We start from the raw sequence: 24371 nt of genomic DNA, 5'->3' as shown, positions 1-24371 counted from the left end.
ATCCGAGCTGACGTAATTAGCTCTTTCTCAGTGGAAATGCTCGAGAATAGCGGCACGATTTCCACGGGGGCATGAGAAGCCCGTAATGGCCACACAATTGCTAATAGCATTAGCAATTAAAAAGCCCGAGGTGATTAAACTTCTTTCGTCCGTGTGTGGAGAATTCACGCTCGGCGGGGCAAAACGTATCGAGATTCCCTCGGATAATCCTACGGGGAAGAGGCCACCACCTCGAACATGACTTGCTGTTGCTTTGCGCAAAAGGTCACGCTCGGTTGAAATACAAAAGTTTGCGCGCATTCCGAACGTTCTTATCGGGATTGTTTTCTATTTGGCTCGAAAGTGAAGCCGAACACAATGAGTTTGTGGCTTCGTCGTTATTGCAACCGAGATGAAGAAAAATCAATCGGGATTCGCAGGAGCGCCGCCGTAAATTATCAGATGCGTCGCAGGAAATTAGCGGGAGCTTGTAAACGTCCTATTAGATTTATCGGTGTTTATTATGACACCGGGGGATGAGAACGGGCGTAATAGGGTTGTAAAAACGCGAATATCGCAGGTCGATCGGTGTTGTGTTAACGCATTGACGTGTCGAAAGATGGAGTGCCGCGGTGTTTGTTTTCGGATGCCTTGATGTCGTCATATCGGCTGCAAAAAATCCGAATTCTTTCATGTTCTCGGCTTACTATCCTAAACAATCCATCAAAGCTTACGAGAAGTGCATTTAACAAATTCTCAAGTCGGCAGACGATGAATCTTCTCCACTATTAAATTTAAGGATATTAAAATTACGTGGAAATAGGATGCGAGAAAGCGGACGTCTAGTAGTAGTGTCATGTAAGTCACAACGAGTGCTTAATTACTTGAAAAATGTTGTTCCCAGGGAGTTTTGCTCTTGAACTTCTTGTGTTAATGATTTGACTCGACAACCGTGTGAAACTTGCGCTCTTGGACTACCAGATGTGACAGGACATTAGTGTTGTCATTTTAGCAAGCTGACGTGTAATCAACGATTGTAGAATTAATAGCTTTATCATCGATGATAATTCCTTCAAGTTCGTCGACCATCTTGCACTTAATTAACGTACAGATTGACGAAGATTCAAAACTTGAAATGAAAAACCACTCTATATAATTGAGAAGAATACTTTAAAATAGACAAAAACGATAATGAACACTTCAAATCCACTCCAAGTAATTGATGACGTCAGCTTAAATTTTTTAAAGTAAATATGTAGTGTATATAGTGGAATTCGAGTATTCTTAATACGTGATCTACCTTCAGAATAAAAGTCCAGTAACAGGACAAGTAAAAATGATAAATGAATTTAAAGAAATGACATAGGTATAATTCGTTCTGGATGTTTTTAGATATTTCTCCTGCCTCTCTTTCTAAGCCCATTAATTCTCATTGGATCGTTGTTATTATTATTGCACTCGCTTACCTTAAGTACACTTTTACCACCTGACCTTTATTTCTTGTAGAATTCTGGGTTCTGTTCTTTGTGTCTTTACTGTGTGTAATTACTAGTGAGATCTTTTCAATTGCCACAATTTAGATTCGCAAATTCTGTTGCCAAACCGACTCAAAAGGGGAACAACGACGTAAATCCTTAGAAAATTATGTAGGTACACCACAGATTCAATATTGAATAATTATTATTTCAATATTGTAGTAAATCTTTGTGTGCCACCCACGTTCGTTCGTAAATCTGATTTTGATAGTCGATCAGTTATCACAAACAGTCTTTTCTATTCTAGTCAGTACCCCTGAAAATCAAATCCTCTACCTGCCGCGGCATCTCGGCCTCAAACATTAATCACTGTGTTTCTATTTCAGGTATGTATTATCAATTATCTCAAAGCAAGATCGTGCCCCTTTGCGTCTCCCCGTGAATCTAGGACCACGTAAAGGTCAGTATTATACAACCGAACCTGCGGAGCTCTCAACATTATTAAAAAGCCGATGCGTATTGAAATCGAACATCAAAAGATAACGAACGTACTAACAAAAGCCAAGGGATCGTTAATCGTGAGTCGATCTCTTGATCTTCAAGGCCGATTAATAAGATCTCTAGGAGTTTCATGTACCGTGAAGTAACTCCACTCCAACTAGGAACTTTTTCAACAATTCATTGGCCCAATCAACGGATAGCCTTGACCGCTCGAGGCTACCGAGACGCGTTTCCGTCGTTTTGTGATGGTTCTTTCGACGGACGTGGAAACAAGTGGACATATTCGAGAAGGAAGACATCGAACGCTGCCAGGCGTGATAAGATAAAAAAGGGGCTCACGTTCCTGCGATTTATCTTTTTTAATTGAAAAAGGAATCTACCACCATTAGGACGTGTACGGTTTGCTAAGGTACGGGCGTGCGGCCGGTGTCGCCATCTGCATGAAGAATAGAGCCACTATGCTATCAGGTTGTACAAATTTTCTAATTTGTTGTTGGAAGAGATTGCAACAACCTGTCGATGGCGGCCGTTAACTCTATTCACGAGGTTCTATTATATTCTTCGTGCTGGCGGAATGCGGTGCATCAATTAGGGATGTTCGTGGAGTCGGGTTATGTAAGAAGATAATCAGAATTTGCCGTCTTGGGGGAAAGTAGCGGATTATGAAAAGAGGATGGTTGATCTTGGGGTGCTTCTCTTTTACACTCGATCTGAGCGTAGATTAGAGAGATTTATCTTACGGTCTAATCAAATATATAACTTTACTTTTGTGGGAAATGGAGGTTTTTAAGAGACGCGGTTTGCTAGACTCGTAGGGGTTTCTTTTGATTGTAATATCACAGACAATTTTTCGGAGTGTTGAAAACTTACAATCACTACAGAGATCTTGAGCAACTAACTGTCGCGGGGAAAGTTGTGCACAATAAATATTCAGTATCAAGCTATTATTTAGGTACACCGCCTTTGAAGCACGACCGGTATGAATTGCGTGGGCTTCGGCGGCGTAGGGTTTGATGTAAATAACTTTTTACCCTTTTTGGACTCAACAGTCAATCCCTAGCCAAGAAATATCAAATAGTATAGTATTTTGAGACAATGTTATTATCACATTTTTTGACAAACGTGTTCAAAAGCTGACAAACGACGCATGCCTGCTTGCATTCGGTGTCGGTTTTACTTTACTTTAAACAGGGTGGTGTTGCGTGTGTTGTTATAAACCACAGCGTGGACATTTTTACTGGCTTGGGGTGAACTATATCATCATTTTGTGTTCATGATCGTATCCCAGTCATAAATATATAATTGAATCTGCTTCAATAGCCAATAATTGAGATAATGCCTAATAGTAGCACATTTTTGTTGATAGCACGTTATACGGTGTGTTTATGAGTTGTTTAGTAAGCAAGTGTACCCTAGCTGGAATATTAATCATGTCCTTCACACTACACAGTTATTACTAATTGTTATTTTTATTAAGGTGATGAAATGTTTATTACACTGTGACCAAATTAATAATTCGACGGTTATCTTGTCACTGAATGATAGTTGATCTGATTTGTTAAAATTTTGGCGACCGAGCGTCAGACGCCGGCGGAAGAGTAAGTCACGGTAGAATTGCGAAACCTTGAACTCTGTGACCACCAGGACTCTGGATGATGTGTGATGCGGCGAAGTCTTCACCAGTTATTATTCTTGTAACACAACAATACACATCATCCGTGGAAACCTTGACGTAAATCAATCCACACGGCACTTTGTTGGAACATCGTAACTTAAAAACGGCAAAATACACAAATGCTGAATACTGAAGACATTCATCTCCGGATGTTTCAGACGTAAACAGGCTCTTATAATCCTCTTGCATACGCACTAATGGATAGAGCAATTTCCTCCGAGCACATAATGAATGAACGTCTAAAGCCATCTCGACAACCGTAGCCTACATATAAAGAAACCTGCATTTTCTTCAATCGTGCAGACGATCTAGTCGAAATGAAAAATAGAATCCCGACAATTCCCGCAAAATCGCTGCTCCTCCCAAGTTTCACCTATAACTTGCAACTTCCCGAAGTTTGCAAGGTGTTCACGTCCGCCGATAAATTCGTTACCACATCCGCATCGGCTCCGTAACCGCATCCACGGGAAGCTCCGCCCGAACGTCAATTCTTAATGAGCCCCCTTGCATTTTTCACAGACCTGGAACATCCTGAATATTACAAGCCGGCTTCTTGCCGCCACTCCGAAAAACGTACGCCTGTCAAGGGCGCGAGTGCTCACCAATAAAGCTCCCTCCAGTAAAACACATACATGCAACTGTCACAAAGCTAACGTTTTCCTACTGATATTGAGAAGTCATTTCCAGCCGGTTCTGGCGGATCGCAAACCCGTGCAAGCCTCGCTTAACACCCGGCGTTCCAGTTTCCGTTTTTTAATCGTGTGATTGCGGCTGCCGCATGTCGTTAACATTGATAAAACTCATCCGTTCGTTCGCGTGTCTTCTTTGTGTGGATTTCCTCAAGGCTACGGCGCCCGGCACCGTGCAAGTTCAATGGAAGGCGAAGATGACGACCTTAGGATGGTGCGAGAGGAAGATGAAAAAAGTGGTCGCCGGCAACAGGGATTAATATCCAATATGAAAGAGCTTAACCGTCTTGGGATGTGCGTGTGTGATTATGGATGGGATTGTGTAAACATCGATTTTAATTAAACGCGTTATGTCGGGATCGTGAGCGGAGGACGGTTTTAACACCTGATGCTGAATTTTGATCGCAAAAATAGCTCGAGGGGAACGCAGTCCATTAAAAAATTAAGAGAGGGGGACGAGAACGGGGATTCGGAAGAGCGCTTTTTTGCGAGGTGTCGTCGATTTGCTAAAAAGCGAATTCCACGGTATGCGGCCGCCATACGGCACGTGGCGGAGCAGTGTGAAAATGGTGCCAGATGTCGGATTTTATGCGGCATTGTTTGCTTAGTTACAATGACCGAATACAAAAAGTAACAAGTATGACTTCCCTTGTGTGGCATATTAGCGTTTTTGTTGCGCAGTTCTAATGTTCTTACGGCTATAGTTTTGCTTTGTTGTTACGTTTTGAATTTGACTGTTTTTCACTATATTATCTGTGTTAAATGAAGTTCACTTGATTGCTTTTTTGGTAGCTTCTCGTTTATGTTATTATCGTAACACAAATAAACTTTTTTTTATTCAAACATGCAAGAATTTAATCGATTTTTAAACAAACGGAAAAACCCGCAACAATGTCACTGTGATACGTCTTCTCGTCCGAACACTCGTCTTTATTTAACTAGGTAGCAGTGCAGCGTACCCGTGTCCACGCACAATTTTTTAAGTGAACAACGATCTCGTCTTTATTAAAAAAGCTTTCAAAAAATCTTGCTTCTGTTTGGTAAAATTTGTTTGAATTTCGTTTCGCGTCGTGCGAGGCGATCCGGTTTTCGTCGCCGTGGAAGATTGATCCTCTTGGCGAAAGCTTTATTTCAGCTGTCAAATTAAGCGTTCCAGTTTTCGCTTGGAATTTTTGCTCCCTTTCCGAGGACACCGCGAGTGCCATCAATGTTGCAGCGTAATTTCCGTGTAGGAACGATAGAATTAAATGAATAGTCGAGGAGCGCCGGGCTCTCTTCAGTTCTTCCGAATTTGCATGTACACCGAGAGCACACTATAAATAATTAACGAGAGGTGCGACTGGGAAAAAAGCTCCCGTGTAAATATATGAATTTCAGTGCCTGTTTAATTCGCAGCAGATGAGATTTCTTTTCACTAGGAATTCTCGACGGATTCGTCCGCCCTCGAGATTTGTTTATTCGTTTTTATTACATTTTTCCCTAATCATAATTTCCTTCAGAAGTGGGCTCTTTTATGGGAGCAACGTGTACGTATTACCTGATCGATTCGTTTTTATTCCGATCATTATTCGCGAACACAATGCGAAAGGGGAGAATGGAAGTTTCGTCTGAACAGTGTTCGGGGACTCCCACCGCCTTACTTACTTTTCAGCCGGAAAAATCGGATAAATATGTAAAGGAAACAAATGACCTAAAAAGCTCCAGACAAGTTTTAGCTCTTCGGGATTTCAGGCGCTTTTTTGATGGCACGAAATAAAAGCTTTCCACGTATCGATTGGTTTTGTTTCTGAAAAATTCGCGGCCGCCGGTGTAGGTATCCATTAATCGCGGCGACTTAATGCGTTTATCCCGGGCGTCGATCCAAGATTTTCCGCTTTCTTGTTGAACCATGCATTAAGAATATTTTAAACATCGTCGGATATTTTATTTATTTTCGCCGGATAACGAAGTAGATCTTTTTGCCTTTTATCCCGAAGAACGCTCGAATTTAATTGGATGGTTTCGAATATATTTTTTAAAAAAGGAATGCCTAATGCGCAGCATTTTAATGCTGCCGGCGGCCCGGGAAAAATGCAAATTATACGACTAATTTCGCGAGATGCAACAGCTCGTGTCGCCCTCAGGTCTCTTAAACCAGGAGAGAAAAGAAAAAACTCGCTTTAAGCGTATTAAAATTTGAAACACTCGAAAATATCGATCTCCGTATAATAAAAAGATAATTGGGGAAAAGTCGTCTCGGAATTTATATTTTGCGTTCACCGGTAAAATGACTGAGATTTGAACCTGGCATTTTACAAAAGCGTTTCTAAATCTAGCCCAATTTCCGGTCTTTTGCCTTTGCTTCGATGGCTACGCTACGTCGTCGATTTTAGAGCAGTAAACGCAAATGGCCGTAGTGACAGCTCTTTTATTTTTATTACGCCGGCGAAGTGCTTCAAATTTAAAAAGAAATTATTTTCTTTACGACCAGCGCATAAATCTTTTTTAACGTCATACACCGTGTCGCGAAGATCCCATTGTTGTGATAATGTTGTCACAATAGAGCACATAAAATTCGCTATAATTGATGGGAACGCAGAGGACTTCATTCACCGCAAGAATCCAGATTGGCAATAAAACAAAGTGATTCTAGGGGCGAACAGGGTAAAAAGGCTTTGGCACGACCCGTTGTCTGCCATCCTTGACCCGTTGTCTGCCATCCTTGACCCTGTGTCGCGAGCAATGCGCTGAACGCGAGACGCGAGTTCGAATCCATCAGTAGCTTTTTTTCTCTGATTGTACTCATTGATGTTGGTCGCGAGCTTCGCTCGCCCAGTTCGTTCCACCTGCTTGGTTTATACAGCGGGTGGTGGGTTTCGCTCGGTTCGCTGTTTAATTTTTATCACATAACATTCCAAGTGGTTATTATGCTATATAATCCTCTTTTCGGGGTTAGAAACGTCTGAAAGCAATATTTCTCCCGGTATGATTTCGCGTGGAATAGCTGTGGCGTAATTAGTGCGCGCGAACATTCGGATAATGTAGCTCGGATTTTAATTGTTAATTACCGAGTTGCAGTTGGGTATTTTTCCGCAAAAAGGTCGGAACGAGTGAAATAATTCCGCCGCTAATTGGTGCATGGATTTAATTAAAATAATAATAATATAAAAAGAAAGCGTGTAACTTCCCTCGACAACGCTCCCGGCCACAATTAGAACCCCTCTCGAAAAACATGTCGTTAAAAGGAAATTTAGAAAAGTACAAGATAGGAACCTCCAATTAAGAAAATGTTAATTTTTCCGCAAGTTTCCCGGACGGATGAAATGAATATATAAAATAAAAGAGACGGGGGTTTTCTTTGCGGAAGTACATTAAAAACTTCGCACAGTTAATCGCAGGCAAATCGAGCACAACGACAGACACAGCGTGCCAACTTTGTAACTACAAATGGAACGAACGAGGGAGAAAACGCCAACTCCGCCGCCACCGCTGCTTTCAGGACAATTTATTGCGCGTGTTTCAGTTTATACTTTGTTTCTCTGTATTTAAACACATGCGCTACTAGTGCAAATAATGCCCGAACGTTATTGTTTCCTTATTATGACTGCAACGGTTTTTATGTGCCTCGTCATATTTCACGCCGAACAATACGCGAAAACACTTATCTCAACAACGGGGGCGGCGTAAGCGCGCCAAATCGCTCCTTATTAGATTTATGAGGTAATTGGTTTGCATATTGACGACGTAGAAGGGAGAAAAGACTCCAAGGGGCGAAAAATCGTTTAAAAAAATACGTTTTTGTTTTCTTGTCGTTTTGCCCGCGCGACGTAAGTGACAACCAAGACCGGACAAAAATTTCCTGCTACATCTGTCTCTCTTTTAATTCCGGTAATGTAAACTATAGAAACGAGGAAACGAACGACCACTTTGGCTGACTGCCACAGTCGTACCGTTAATTCCCGACAAACGAAATTCTGCGCAAATATAAAACACCACTCGCCCAATTGTCTCAGCGTGTTTCACTTCTGCATCCCGATTTTATTTTTTTCTCGTTTTTATCGTTGCCCCCTCGCTAATTGTTCCAGCGGCGCTCCTCCATGTCGATACCACGAGCCTCCAACAGGTGGCCCATAGCGACGAACCCTTCACCGCTTTTTGAATTTACCAACATCCCCATGCAAATATCCATGTTCATATCGTCACATGAATACAAATGCACCGCAGGACGACCTACCTGCTGAATCTCGTCCTGCTACATCTTATCGAGCTTTCGCAGGCGGCTATTCCCCCTTCTTCGTATTTACTTATATAGCTTTTGAATCGAACAGTCGTCGTCAGCGCGATTTAAGAAGATTACGAAATTAATACTGCGGTCTCGTCGGAGAGTCGTGCTCCAACTCTCCACCTCCTGCTTTGCTTATTATGTGTCCGCTTCCATCTCCTCCGTTTATTGATTCAAAAGCGAGAAGCTCCGCAGGAAATGGGGAAGTGATCTCGTACGAGTTTCTTTGGAGTTAATCCGAAGGGAGCGGATTTGGGGTAATCGTGTGCACTCTTTTGGGGGCTTGTGATTGGGCATTCAAGCAGGTGTGTGGCTAGGGGACTCTCAGGGTGTACACGTTTTTAGTCCTGAGCGTCTGTCTGTCTCTGAAAAATTTATAAAATCGGATCGTCATGTACGAAATGCACCCCCACGACATAATACTCAGAATAATTGCCTGCAAGCAGCTGCAGGATTAGCCTATACATAGCTCGCAAAATGAAGTTTCTACCTAATTGCATACAAAATTTTAAGCACTTGTACAGAAAGCGTTTGAATGTGGTAATTATCAGCACTGAAACGTACGATTTAAAATGTTGCAAACTCGGATTCTGTATGCAGTAGAGTGTTTTCGAAGCTTCGACCTTCTGCAACTGTCGAAGTTCAACGTACAACGAGTTTGTTGGAGCGTTATTAAGCATGAAAATAATGAGTTTAATGTCATTGAATCTCGATCTCGATTATTACTACATAATTCTGGCAACGCCTGCAATGTCGAAAAAATACCAGACGAGTCTAAAAACCCCAATATCGGGAAAGTTTCCCTTACAATGGAAAACCGATCCCACGCGGCTTTCCTGCTCAAATCTCGAATTATGTCTTGTCTGTCGCCCACTTTTCTCCGATCTAATTGTGTTTATCCTGGGTGCAGAATCGATAAAGCAACCAGTTGATATTCAAGTAAACGGTGCCCCGACGGAGCGCAAGATATGGTGGAACGGGACTTAGTACGCCGCAAGGTTCGGGATTACAAGGAAAAAGTCGTTCTAAGTGGCTTTCAAACGATTTATATAGGATAAATAAGCTTCCGGGAAAGCGGTAAAAAATTATTAAACTAAAAATATTTCACAGATGAACATTTACTTATATATCAAAATATCAAAAGTAACTACCTAATATCGTTGCACCATTAAAGTTGATTAATTTTTTCTCCTCCAACGAAAGCTCATTCCGAAGACAATCCCCCCAGATGAAGAAAATAACGCCACACAAGTCCCAATTTGCGCGAAAACTCCCTATTATTATCCACTGATTGACGCGCTAAAAGGTTTTTCTGTCTGTCTAGATAAAACGCTTCTGACGTCTATCCTCTTGGACGTTCCTCTCCTCCATGTGCCCGCCATCTGGGAACTTCGCGTTTAACGTTAAAGCGTTCGGCTCGCCTCTAAAAATAAACCTTTTGATTTACAAAATAGCGTTTTACAACTAGAGGCGGCCATGTGCGTCGCCCTGTTGTAAATACCGTGTAAATGGCCTGTTGTGTGCGTGACGCCGCCGACGCCGACGCCGCGACGTCCTTCCGCTGGCACGCGGTTCAGAGGGATCGAAACTTTTACCGACTTTTTCTTAGGGTAAACACTTTTAGTCGGCTTCCGTCGGCACGTGCGCTAATGTATGTGGATTGTTTTCGATGTCGGATGGTGGTTCTGGGAGATTGGCGAGGGCTGGGCTAAACGGAGCTTTCGCAGGGTAATAGGGTTGTTTGGAAAGTTCGAAGAGTTTTTGGCCGTTAAATATTCAGCTTGGCCAGTGACGTCTGTTTTCACATGACTGTGCCTCGAAATGCTTGCGGTAATTGCGACGATCGATCTTGGACTTGGTAAGGAGGGTTTTTTTTACTTTGATTTACCTGGAAGGCGACTGATTGTAGAATTAAGTTGGGTAACGAGCGAGTGTCGGTTTTTTTTAACAAGGCAATGGAGTATTTGTCAGTAAGGAAAAGTGTTTTACGACCGAAACTACTGGACCGATTGTTGTCAAATTTTGTAGCGATTCTAGTGATTCTATATATTTTGGTTATTAATATTAATATAAAGCTTCTAGAAATTCCGGAGATTCTGGGGATTCTAGAAATTCGAGAGATTCAAGAAAATCCAGATATTCCAAAAATTCCGGTGTTTCCCCAGATTCAAAAAAATTGTAGAGATTCTAGAAATTCTAAAGGTTTTAGAGATTTTAAAGACACTAAATATTCTAAACATTCTATAAATCTAATCATTCTAAAGATTCTAGAAATTCAAGAGATTCCAGAAATTGCAGAGATTCCAGTGATTTAAGAAATTTCAGAGATGCTAGAGACTCTTGAGATTCTAGAGATACTATAGAGGTTTTGTAGTGATTCCAGAGATGCGACATATATTTTAGTTATAATGTTAATATAGAGCTTCTAGAAATTCCGGAGATCCTCGGGGTTCTAGAAATTCAAGAGATTCTAGAAAATCCAGATATTCCAAAAATTCCAGAGGTTCCCCAGAGTCAAAAAAATTGTCGAGATTCTAGAAATTGTAAAGATTCTAGAGATTTTAAAGATACTAAATATTCTAAAAATTCTATAAATCTAATAATTTTTCTAAAGATATTTTAGGAATTATATAAAATTTTATAAACTTTATAATTCCTAAAATGTATATTTCGAGATTCTAGAAATACAAAAGATTCCAGAAATTGCACAGATTCCAGAGATCCCAGTGATTAAAGAAATTTCAGAGTTGCCAGAGACTCTTGAAATTCTAGAGATATTATAGAGATTTTGTAGTGATTCCAGAGATTCTATATATTTTAGTTATTAATGTTATTACAAAGCTTCTAGAAATTCCGGAGATCCTAGAGATTCTAGAAATTCAAGAGATTCTAGAAAATCCAGATATTACAAAAATTCCGGAGGTTCCCCAGATTCAAAAAAATTGCAGAGATTCTAGAAATTGTAAAGATTCTAGAGATTTTAAAGATACTAAATATTTTTAAAATTCTATAAATCTAATAATTCTAAAGATTCTATATGTTTTAGGAATTATAAAATTTTAGAAACTTTATAATTCCTAAAATATATATTTCGAAATTCTAGAAATTGCATAGATTCCAGAGATCCCAGTGATTCAAGAAATTTCAAAGATGCCAGAGACTCTTGAGATTCTAGAGATACTATAGAGATCTTGTAGTGATTCCAGAGATGCTATATATATTTTAGTTATAATGTTATTATAAAGCTTCTAGAAATTCCGGAGATCCTCGGGGTTCTAGAAATTCAAGAGATTCTAGAAAATCCAGATATTCCAAAAATTCCAGAGGTTCCCCAGAGTCAAAATAATTGTAGAAATTCTAGAAATTCTAAAGGTTCTATATATATTTTAGGAATTATAAAGTTTTAGATACTTTATAATTCTTAAAATGTATATTTCGAGATTCTAGAAATTCGAGAGAATACAGAAATTGCACAGATTCCAGATATCCCAGTGATTAAAGAAATTTCAGAGATTCTATATATTTTAGTTATTAATGTTACTATAAATCTTCTAAAGATTCTAGAAATTCTAAAGACTCTAGAGATTTTAAAGATACTATATATTTTAGGAATTATAAAGTTTTAGAAACTTTATCATTCCTAAAATATATATTTCGAGATTCTGCAAATTCAAGAGATTCCAGAATTTGCACAGATTCCACAAATTGCAGAGATCTCAGTGAGTAAAGAAATTTCAGAGATGCCAGATACTCTTGAGATTCTAGAGATACTATAGAGATCTATATGTATATATTAGATATTATTATAGTAGCTGCTAAGATAAGACCGATTTTGGCAAATGACATACCTTCTAAGAAAAGAAAGGGTGGGTGGGCGGGGCTAGCACCTGCTAAGATAAGACTGATATTGGCAAATGATCTACTCCCTAAGAAAATGAAGGGTAGAGGGTATATCATTTCGCAAAATCAGTCTTATCTTGGCAAGTATTGGCCCCGCCCACCCACCCTTTATTTTCTTGGAGGGTATGCCATTTGGCAATATCAGTTTTATTTTAGCAAGTACTAGCCCCGACCGCCCGCCCACCCTCTTTCTTGTTAGAGGATATGTCATTTACAAAAATCAGTTTTATCATAGCAGGTATTAACCCCGCCCACCCGCCCTCTATTTTCTTAGCGGAATCTCATTTGCCACAATCAGTCTTTCTTTGCAGGTACTAGTAGGAATCAAAATGTATTCGTTAATAAAACAAATGCTGAAATAACGAACTTATAAAAGAAATTTCTAAATTGTCTTGGGTGGTATCGGAGAATCCTGTCAAGTATTCCAGGACGACAAGAGCGGAAACAAGAGAAAATAGAACCAAGAGTTACACTAATAATATCTGATAATAAGCAACAAACGATGTAATAAGAGACATTTTTAAATTTTAGCCTCACGGAACACGAATCGATTTTCGATTAAGTTGAGCAACAGTTACTTGTCTTTCCTTTCTTAATTCCTCCTTATCGGGGTCAACCTATCGATTAGTTTCCTCATGGTTAGCTGTTGAATCAAAATCTCAACTTTGTAATGAAAATGCAAACACAAAGTGACAGCAACAAAGAAGATCTACTTATTTTGCTAATAGTGTCACTATTAATACAACAAGAACTTGCACTTCTGGATTTTAATTCAAGTGACAACCCATTGAAAGTTTGACTATGACGACGAACAACATCTCCTGGTAAATTTGCATTTTCGTGTTGTGCGATCTGTGAAAAGAATAATTGGCGCTTGCCACCCCAAGGTGTAAACCGGGCGATAGTTTCCGCGTTCGTGATTCAGCAAGAACTCCTCGAACCGTGATCTCTCCGGAACGCCGGAGCGAGAGAATTTTGCGAAAAGGCGCTCACGCGAGACGGGATCCAATTCAGACACATGCCACCATAAAAATTCCGAAATGTTTCGATAATTCCACCGGAGAACTTTTAAATAGACACTCGTTAAAATCACCCCACTTCCCCGTTCCGTCCATCAGCCACTTTCTTCTTTGTGTTCTTTCACGTTGGAAGGAAATTGTCGCCGAATTCGAAATGTATGGAAATTTTTCCGAGATGCAGCGGCCGTCCCCGCGCCGCCACCGCCGAATAAATCGCGTTCCGTTACTTCATTTACATCTGTTCCAGTTTCGGCACCCCGCGCGGGCTAAAAGCTTTCGCACCGCACCGAACGAGCGGATCAACCTCGAGCCCGGAACAAATCCAATTCCGGAGCGAATCAGACTATGCGACGAAAAGAAAAAACAAAAAGCCTCCGAGAAACAAACAGGGAGGAGGGGGGATGTAGTGGCGGTAGTTTGTGTCGTTAGAAGGTGCGATGTTTTATGAACGGAGATTTTTTTTTTTTTTTTTATTCTACTTATGATAAATTTACAGGGTGGCCCAGATAAAACCATATATCGTGAGAACGGAGAGGTGTATTGAAATTCTGTAAACGACGCTGTTTTTAGCGTGAAGGGGGCAGCTTAATTTAGAGCATTGCAACTTTGTAACCTATTGAGAAGTTAAATCAGGTGTTAATAAGCATCGTTAGTAGTAAATTATAAGAGCTCTTCATAAAGTGTGTGCCACATAGTAGCACTCGATTTCTAGACTTATATTTAACAGTTATTTCAAGACACCTACTTAGCACTCTCGACTTCCTATGCAATTCTTGCTTTTGTGTAAAAAAAAAAAAAAAACTAAAACCATTGGGTTAGTCACACACGGATAAATTATAGACCTGGAAAATTTAAAATAAATACATTTGGGGGTCAAATCCATGGACGTGAAACACAATACAAGACTAATGTCATTTATAGTAACACTTCCGTTATAGAACAATCAATATATGGGTTGATACCGGTAAAACAAGTACTCTTTAAGATTTTATTTATAGCTGTAAACAACACCATTAATGGGTCTTCCTCATGTGCTGAGAGTACATCGAGTACATTTTGCAACCGTGCATAAACCATTGTAATGGGTTACTTGGTAATTGAATTTAGTTTCGCAGATTTAACTGCAGCGACAATCGGATCAATGGATGTTTAGTGCTTGTTAAGGTCGACTAACCAGGTTTCTGCTTGTGATATTTATTTCTTGTCTAATATATATGTAGCACGTAAAAAAACTAGTACCGTTGAACATTTAATGAGGATAATAATAATAATCATTTATTTCTAGTTTTTACCCACTCACTGGAAATTATTAAAAAGCATTGGGATAAAATAATCAAACAGTTTGCAATTGTACGTAGAAAAAGACTAAATTAATCAGGTAAAACATGTGTCATTAACTTTAAAAGTATAATTAAAAACACAATTAAAACAAGATTAATTTACATTATACACTTCGGTACATTTAGTTAAAATTGGGCGTAATAACAATAAAATGTTTACTGTTGAAAAAAATTATTCATGTAATTGAATAATAAAATTTCACGTTTGCTTAATATTATAATTACATGCTTGAATGTATTGTAATTTGCTAGCACGTAATATTTATTAAGAACGGGGGCGAGCGAAGCTCCTGACTTATTGACTAGGTTGGATAACCCCCCTCCTCTTGCGTGATACGACGGAGTTATGTACTCATCCGCTCGATTTAAATCGATTTTCGGTGGACACAATCAATTCAGTATGGAAATTTTATAATGAGTATAAATGAAATAATAGAATTTAGTAACAAAATTAGTTTTGGATTAATCACGATTTAAATAATGACTTTCAGAATGGAATAAAACGAAACATGCACTTGTTTTATTTCCTAGTCCAAGTTGTGTTTAAGTTTCATGTAATGGAATTCTGACAGCTTGTTTACGTTCATTTGAATTAGTATATTGCACGAAAAGTGACACATTTCTCACAAGTGGGAATTTCTGGGACGACTCTTGCACTGTGAAAATCCCAGGAGTACCCGAAAAACATTTTTCGAAGTTTGTGCACTATTTCTCTTACGACCCCAAAGAGAGACACCTTTAACGATTTATTATTATTTCGTAACATTGCAGACAAAATTTATAACGAAAGATCGTATATTTAAATTTATACTTTTTCGGGGAAGTACTGTCTTGTAGAGCAGTGATTTAATTTTTTTTTTAATAGATAAATTTATGGAGTTAGAAGTTCCTTCAGCCACTTCAGAAACGTTGGTATGTAGCCTAGTTCCTGGTGAGAACACATTCCTAAATAATATTTTATGGCCTTTTCGTTCGATGTTTGATAGTGCGCAGTTACACGCTATTTACTTCTGTGAAAGGAATTGCTTTTGGTTAAAGTTTACATTACAAAAACACAAAATTAAAAAATTCTTTCCTTGAACGTTTTGAGTTTATTCTCGGACAGTTCGAACATATCTAGTTGTATTTTGCTAGTGAATTTTTCAGCCGAAAGCGTGTTTATGCTTTCATTGTGTTCGAAATATAGTGTATATTCCACATAATAACTCGACGAAAATTAAAAGCATTGTACACAATCATTGATTTCCTAGCCTGAAACATAGTGGTGTAGCAAACCTTCTGAGAGTGAAACCTACGCATAATTTTGGACCAGAGTTTCTCTTATTATTTCGAAATCGTTTCGCTTTAACTGCCTTTAATGGAGTTACTTCTGTTTTTTTCAAAACTTAATTGAAAAGTTAAATTTTTCGTTTAACCGAGTGTAAGTTGTAACGAAAAAGGAACGAAAATTGAGTCTCAACGCTCAAACTTTTTCTATTAAATATCCTCTTCGGGCACTGCATAGAGTTGCACAAAATTCAATTAGCCAAAAAAAATTTAAAGCAAAGTAACGGAAACGCGGCATCGAATTTTCATGATTTAATTATTAGCTCGCCGCATTTTCGTTCGAGCTTATTGTAACGCAACGAGTTAAAATTTAAAACCAATTAAAAAAAATCATCTCGATGTAAATTTTGCGTTATTGATTAGTTTTTGCTTTTTTAATTTTCCATGTGTCAGTTATTTCTACCGTGCTGTCGAAAAAAAAAACAGGGATTAGGGTTGTCTGTATTTTGAAAACTTTTTTTATGATTCGGGTTTCTCGTTGATTTGTTTAATTGACACGTATACGACGCGATAACCACTTGAGGTAAAAATACCAACTTATATTGCAAAAATATGGCAAGCTTAAATTTTACTTCATTTTTTGCGCGGTATCTTAAATCGCTAAAGCTTCACTTCGCCGTAAGCTCGACGCGAAGTCTCGGAGACAAGTTTCCCATTATTAAATCGTTCAACTTTAAACACCTAGTTGTAAGTGGTTATAATTTTTCTTGTTACTAAGTTGAGAAAAACTCTGGCCGACTTTTCAAGAACGCGTATTGAGATTTCGTCGCTTATGTTGAGGAAAATCAGAAAAAGAAAATTGTAGTGGCCCTTACGCTCCCAGCCCGCCTTGAGCATGTTTTATTCGAAAAACACGTACCTGCCGCTGCACCGCATCCTTGTTTATTGGCCCAGAAGAGCCATTGCATTTCTCAAATATCTTAGATTATGCAAATTTCCTCCTCTCTGCTACTTGGTCGTAATTGCGTTTCATATTCACGCGAGGCGATAAATAAGAAACACGTTCCGTAAGTAAAATACGGGCCAGAACGGAAATACTCATAGGTAATATAATTTTATACCGGAAATATAATCGCCTTCCTTCCAAATCTATATTACGTATAGTCCTCTTTTCTTCCTTTCCGGCCCTCCGGATTCGACGAATCCTTTCATGACCGGGATTACTATATAAATACATAAAGCACACATCCAAGATGTACCGTGTATAAGCGCTTTTGCGTCACTCCCGACCCCCCATTCCCCGTCCAACCCTTATCACATATTCATCCCGTTTCCCGTGCCTCCGTCAATTTGTTCGCGCACGCAGGGATTATCGAGTCTTGAATGCTAGTGTGTTATTATTACTGGGCTTTTAAAATCTTCTCTTTTTTTATTGCAGAGAGGAAGCGAGGAGCTTTTGTCACAGTCCAGCGTGAATGTGATGGCACCGTCGGCTCCGCATGCGGATAACAATAATCAAGAGAATGCAAAAAAGGTGAGTGAAGCGAAAAATCGGCGCCGCTTTATATACTTGCGGTCTATGAATCCGCCAGGACAAACACCCACGCACCACGTAGTTCGCACGCATCTGTTAAACCGTCTCCCCTAATTAGAAATTCGTTCGTCCCGTCTTTCCACTCTCCGTTCCAACACCTCTGGATGTTCGCTTTTGATTTATGACCATCCACCTCTTGCATGTTTAAACATCGCATAGGTAATGACCGTATCGCGCGTTTCACACACGAATTCACTCCGCTTTTTGAGGGACGATAATCAAAAATCGATTCATCATCGGCTCATACTTTGTCCATCCGCGGACATCGGGGCGAAAGTGGCGTTGCATAATTGCGTATTGATCAGAGGTGGAACGGCGGACGGCCGACGAGGGTTGCTTTTTATTTTTTGTCGTTTTTCATTTCCTGCGGCGTGAAAATTTTTTTCGACTGAAAAGGGACACTTTCGGCAGGAAACGTCAAATGGGTTCTAATTTAAGGCGCTGGACGTGCATGAAAAGCTGATTATTTTTGGGTGTGGGAGTGACCGAGGTGATGTTTCTGGTGTTGTGAAGGAGCTCGTAAAGATCGGAAAGACGGGCGATTTTTTTTTCGGACAGCTGGACACACCTTTCATTGTAAAATCGAAACCGCGGTGGAGTAATTTTTATTTTGGTGGGATGACCTTTTCAAAATTTTGTGAACCTTGTATTCGCCGTGGATCTCAGAGTGTTCTGTTGACAAACATAATATCAAACATAGAGAACTCTTTTTCCGTTTTATTGTAATTGATATCAAGATCTTCAAATGCACTCATTTTCCGTTTCTCGTAATGGCTTTTGAAATCGATAGCTCTTGTATCTGGGGTAGAACGCATGACTCAACCTATTTTGAAATACATTAGTATCAGTTTTTTTCTTCACCAAGTTGTTAGAACTTTTCAACTATCGATTGCTATAGCCGGAATATACCGATATGTTCGGCGTTTTTCAAGTTAGGGATTTTGTGAAATAATATTTTATCGGGCACCTAAAGCTTCAAGTGTACTTTCTGTTCTAACATTGTTATTAACATAACTTAAGCTTAATATTGACGCCATCAGCGTGATATTGCATCTGTTTCAGATTTGCGTATAATTAGTTAATTAGTTAATCTGTTAGATCCAAATAGATTGCTTCCAGCACCTGACATTAATCTCAACTTAACCATAAACTAACTGACCTTAAAATAATTACAGACATACGGTCATCATTATGGATTAAAAGTTTCTGCGCTTTCTCGAATTTTCTATAAAATCTAACTTTAACTTGTCGGTTTTATCGTTTATTGACGATTTTTTAATGGCAAGTGCTTAAAGCGCCAGTATTATTGAAAATTTAATGCAGTTGTAAAGGCAACCAGTACAACTGAAGCACCGTATCCTACATTGTCTGCCCCGTCTCATAAATTCAATAGTCATTTATTCAAGGTTAATTTAGACACAAATATCGAACGATCGTTTGTATCGGATAATGAAGAAACATTTGACAGGCCATTGACTTCTATTGTTTTGATATTCGATACGCGCACGCAATCGGCGTGATATATAAATGGAAGTTCTAATATTAGAATAGAATAGAATCGTTTCGAACAAAACCATAAAGTGGACTAACGAATTGGTAAAGTTTTTAGTCCTTCGAGCCGGATCAATTCGCGAAAAGTGAACATCTCGTGGTTTATAAAACAGGAGCTTTTATGTTTCACTTCTAGATGATCCTCTTTACGTTTGAAAAGTTAAACCGAGCTGAAAATGCGCGCCGGTCGGAAAATCGTTTGAAATATTAAAAACGGCAGAAGTTGGCATCTCCCCGAAGACGCCATTCGGCGTAATGAGGGTCAGCGCGAACCCCTAGAGCCCCGTATGTGTTTTTTTAACATCCTCTCTGTCTATTAAGAATGTATTAAAGTCGAAATGAAGAAAAGCCTCGCGCAGGCTTCTTTATTGTCGTCGGGCATTGTCGGAGCCCCATAATAGAAAAAAGGAAATCCTGTTATTATTTAAAAAGAAACGCGGCTCCACCTCGATATGAAATCTGCTCGGTCCATTCATTTACGAACATCGTATCCTGATTAAAAACCGTTCTTTTTCTCGTCCGATTACACAATGGGTCGAACGGGTTTCCAACTTTATTATTTGTAAAATTCGTCGAGAATGCGAGAACTCGTATATTAAAAAAATGGGGGATGAAGAACCTGCGGGATAACTCCGGCAAACAATGCCTGTTGCACAGCTTCGTCTCCCGCTTTTATCTCGAGGCGAAAGAACCCGATGGGTTTTTATTTTATGATAAGATCTCATAATAAAGCACAATAGACAATAGCCGAAGTTTGTTCGCAGCGCAGCGCCTCTAAAAATCTACAACACAAAATTACTTTTCCCTCTTTATGAAACGATAATTAATATCTGCAGCTCTTATTTATGGCAGTTGCTGGAAGTCGCCGTTTGTTTCTATATAGACCTAAATTGTTCCCGCTCCCTTTCGTAATGGAGACGTATTAGAAGAGCCCTCCTTCCATTAATAACGACCGCGTTTTGTCTTCTTCTTCCAGGTGAAGCTGGAACAGAATGTCGGCAAACCCTCACGCGTCATACACATCCGAAACATTCCAAACGACGTGTCCGAAGCTGAAATCGTCCATCTCGGCATACCTTTCGGAAGAGTCACCAACGTACTAGTGCTCAAAGGAAAGAATCAGGCCTTCTTGGAGATGAGCGAGGAATCTTCGGCCACCACCATGGTCAATTACTTCTCGAGCTCCATGGCGCAGCTCAGAGGCAGGGCGGTCTACGTACAATACTCGAATCACAAGGAACTCAAGACGGACCAAACCCACTCCAACGCGGTAAGTCTTAATCCCACCGCTGACACCAAAATTAAATTTACCCCGCGCCAACACTAGTCATATTTGAAAAATGGAATAAAACGACGATCCAAAGCTACTTTACATCTCACTAACGAAGTATATTTACTTTAAGCATATTAGAAAATATAATCAATCGATTTACGATCACTAGCTCGGGTTCGATTCCTTCTCGGCTCCTCTTGTTGTCTTTATTTTCTTGTTCTCCTCGTAAGTCTTTCAATATCTTGCACGAAAATGACACACCGATAAACAAAAATAGTGTATTTTTGTTCTTTCCATTTTATTTCGACTGTCTAGTTGAATTTTCAGTTTACTTTTCGTGGGCGGTAACATCTAACCGAGTTTGAAAAAAAGGCCCGGATAACTCAATTAACTCGTGGCTTTTGTTTTCGCTGAAAGGAGGAGCGCGATCTATACTTAAATTAGTGAGTTTGGGTGCGAATTCGTGCGTTCGTGGGCCATTATATCGGTAAAAACGTCGTCGGCTAACTTCCGTACGAAAACTGCACCATTTCCCGAAGTCGCAATTTTCGCGTCATAAGCACTCGCTACACGAACGCGAGTGGGCAATTAAAGTTTAAGAGAAGCACCAATTAAAAATAAGCACCATCTTCAGTGCGCTTTAGTGCGACTTGTCGGGTTGTAGCTAAAGAGCAAGGGATGATCCAGGCGCGTCTTTGTTATGTTTTTCGTGCTGCAGCTGACAACAGTGGAACGAAATAATGAGCACGGGTTAAGTGCAAGCAAGGTTCTTTTTAACCCGATATGGAAAGATCCATCCATTCCTGTGGGTCTCTCCATAACGCAAAAAGTGTGTCGTTTCGCAGCTCTTATATTTCTTCTCGGTTAAAACTGGCTCGGTTGACATTTACTTCCGCCACAAAAGCACTAGAATCCGCTTGTTAGTGGCCCGACCTAATCCAGCAAAGTTAAGTATGGTTCTTCCGGTCTCCCTAAAATCTCTTGTCGTTTTTCGCCCCACTTGAACCTCCTTTTCGGCTCGTATGTGCTCCTCGTCCGAGTCCTCATTTCTTCATCATCTTTCGCCCCTCCTAATCAAAGTAAGCCCATTAGAGTGATATCCCTTGCGAGTTCTTTGGGCTCAGCGTTAATCGCGTCACAGCGCGAATTTGTCCGCCCTAATATATTTTTTACGTCCTAAACCCTCTAGACGCGGCCGAGTTAATGAAACCGTGCCTTAATGAATTATAAATAAGCAGCAGCACGAGGCGCAATTGAAACAAAAACCTAATCTTTTTACGTTAAATCAAAAAGGGACGAGGAAAGATAAATGAAAACCGGGCTCGGAATGATGTAGACGAAATAACCGCCCGCACAATCCACTCACCAGTATGTTCGAGTGCGAAGTGTTGTTCGAACGTCCGATTTTTCTTTTTGCGGTTACCAATGCGAAGTAAATCGATTCTCGAAAGAAATATTCGGGGAATTCGTACGACGGAATGACGCGGCGGCGGCGTGTTCTAGCGGCAGGGGCGAATTTGAGGCGTAATTAGACGCCGTAAAGAAGCAGAAATGCAAGTACGTCAGTACATGGAATAATACAAAGTAAAAACGATATATCGGAGTTCGTGACATGGCGCAGTCGGTAGGAGTTTTTTTAAAAAGCGTTATAAAAATGTATTACCAGGCATATCGCTCGATCAAACCAAGGATAAAACGATTTAAAATGCATTTGACTTTTTTAAACTTCGCTGTGATGGGTTGAAACAGAGACCGATGATTACGCTTAATGTATGTAATTATTTGAAATTAAAATGTTGGCTGACACAAGCTACAAAAATAAAGCGATTTCGATCTTTATTTTATATACACTTTCCTTCAGACATTCCAACTTCGTAACGTATCCCTTCTTTTAAAAAGTTGTAATTTAGTTCAGTTTTATTGAGCTAAAAATTGCGAATTAGCCTGGGTACTGAAAATGTGAAAGCATAATATCGGGGTTATGATCCATTATGGAATTATGATGCGAAATAAACGTCAAATTTGTTTTGTAAGCTCCTAATGTGCAATACATACACATATTTTAACGTAAACGTCGAATAGAGAAACAAAGTTGTTAATGGAAAACCCCAGCAAATATAAATTCTATTTTTATAATTATTTATTTAAAAAACCGATATGGATGTACGTACCGCTCATCAATTTCAGCACACCTTATTGGGAAAACATAACTAACTTTTACCCTTTAATTTACAAGCCTAAGGAGTGGTACCCATCTAATTGTAATTACAGGTTTATACATTATATAATTTAGAATAACTAAGCCGGTATTTAGACATCTAGACGCTCAAAATTACACAAACTTCGTTCACAAAGACAATTTCTTGCGTGGAGAAAAACGCCAAGTATTTGTCCGCCTAGCCGGCCCGATTTGCTCCACTTTATCGACAAATTAAGCGCCCCTGCCATTTTAATTAAATCTTCGACTCAATTAGTTTTTAGTGTTTTGTTTATGTTTTGCGATTTTTAGTTTCGGCCGCTTCAGCCGCCCCTTCCAAGTCTAAAGCTGCGGAGCTTAACGGAGCGTTAAGTGCACGCTTTTGACGAGTTTATTACTAATTAGCGAACGAGAATTAGTAATTTAATACGCCAACAGCGCACAAAAGACGGTCCCGAATCCTGATTAAAGTCGGCATACCGCTTCTGACGATGACCCATATTTCATCCCCGCCCAATTAAAAAATCACCTGAATGTTTAATTCAATCGCTGAGGCTTATGAAAAAAATCCTCGGGGGCGCGCTACAAGTTAATTAAATCGAAACTCGGATTGATCTGTATTAACAAACATTGGGGAAAAATTCGCACGATTTCCAATCGAAGCGCGGCTTTAGGGGAATGCCGAGAAGTTGTCCGGGGGTGAAAAGAGGGGTTTATCTGGAGCAATCCGGTGTGGTAATTACGCCGTCCACGAACAACGGGAAATTTTAATAATAAAATTCGGGTGTGTGTGCGGTGGGTTAAGGGTTTTTTACTCTGTATTCTTCGGCGAGTATTTATTTTCCATTGTATATACTTTGAACGAGTAAACAAAGTTTTCCAACGTAACTTGGTACACAAAGCTCGGGGAAAGTTGCTATCCTCATGGGGGTTCTGTTGTTGAAGTGTTTGGGGCTGCTCGCTCGACGTCACAATCGCTATTAAAAAAATAAAGAAAGAAAAAGGAACAAAAGTGCGCCGCGCAATTTTAATCATTGTGCGAAGATCGGCGAGACTCGACTCGAATTTGAATTTTAAATGACGACGGTGTGATTGGGTCATGGGCAGAAGAGAGGTATTTGGGGCGGCGTAGGGCCATTACTGTTTTCATCGATGCTGTGGGGGCGGCGGTATTAATTTTAGGAGTGTAAGATCTGTGAAAAGACATCACGGAAGATATGTTAAGGATAGCGCAACAGAGGTAAAAGATTTGTTTAGGAAAAGAGGGATGCATGAAAGGGAGGCACACTATGGCAAAAATAATATAACTCATCCAGTCCATCGGGTGACTTGTTGATTTTATATTTTCTCAACGTTTCGGTATCCCTGGTCAGTGATTGGAACAATTATGTACTTTTAAAAAGTAATGCATTATCTTAACAATTAATTTTTGTACTTTGAAAATTTGATGAAGACGCAATTTTAGATATTTGACTTGCAGATTAAATTTAGAAAACCTTAGAGGGTATACAATGTCATAAAATTTTATTATTGGATTATGAGGTGTTTAAAAGGACCAGCTCTATGAGTTACCTGTTATAGATTTGAGTGGACCAGAAAAATGGCTACAGTTTGTTTGACTACAAATTTTAAATATTCTGCTCCTGTTTAC

General features: G+C 39.5%; 1 protein-coding gene across 10 annotated transcripts in view; it reads left to right on the top strand.

Annotated features, from left to right (window-relative positions):
• The window catches only part of LOC135140617 (polypyrimidine tract-binding protein 2), a 231331-nt gene that overhangs the window by 173231 nt on the left and 33729 nt on the right, over window positions 1–24371 (top strand). For 9 of the 10 annotated variants that reach the window (XM_064071250.1, XM_064071285.1, XM_064071264.1 and 6 more), the window contains 2 exons: window positions 17544–17639; window positions 20227–20520. In XM_064071250.1, coding sequence (XP_063927320.1) covers window positions 17544–17639; window positions 20227–20520 — 390 coding nt within the window. Of the gene's footprint in view, window positions 1–1842; window positions 1915–17543; window positions 17640–20226; window positions 20521–24371 lie in introns of those variants that run through there. The other variant, XM_064071314.1, reaches the window with a different exon arrangement.

Source organism: Zophobas morio, unplaced genomic scaffold (assembly GCF_036711695.1).
Source record: "Zophobas morio isolate AGI-343-1 ecotype UQ-CSIRO unplaced genomic scaffold, CSIRO_AGI_Zmor_V1 ptg000004l, whole genome shotgun sequence".
Taxonomy (NCBI): Eukaryota; Metazoa; Arthropoda; class Insecta; order Coleoptera; family Tenebrionidae; genus Zophobas; species Zophobas morio.
Note: the sequence above shows the minus strand (reverse complement) of the source record. Positions and strands in the feature narration are given on the sequence as shown.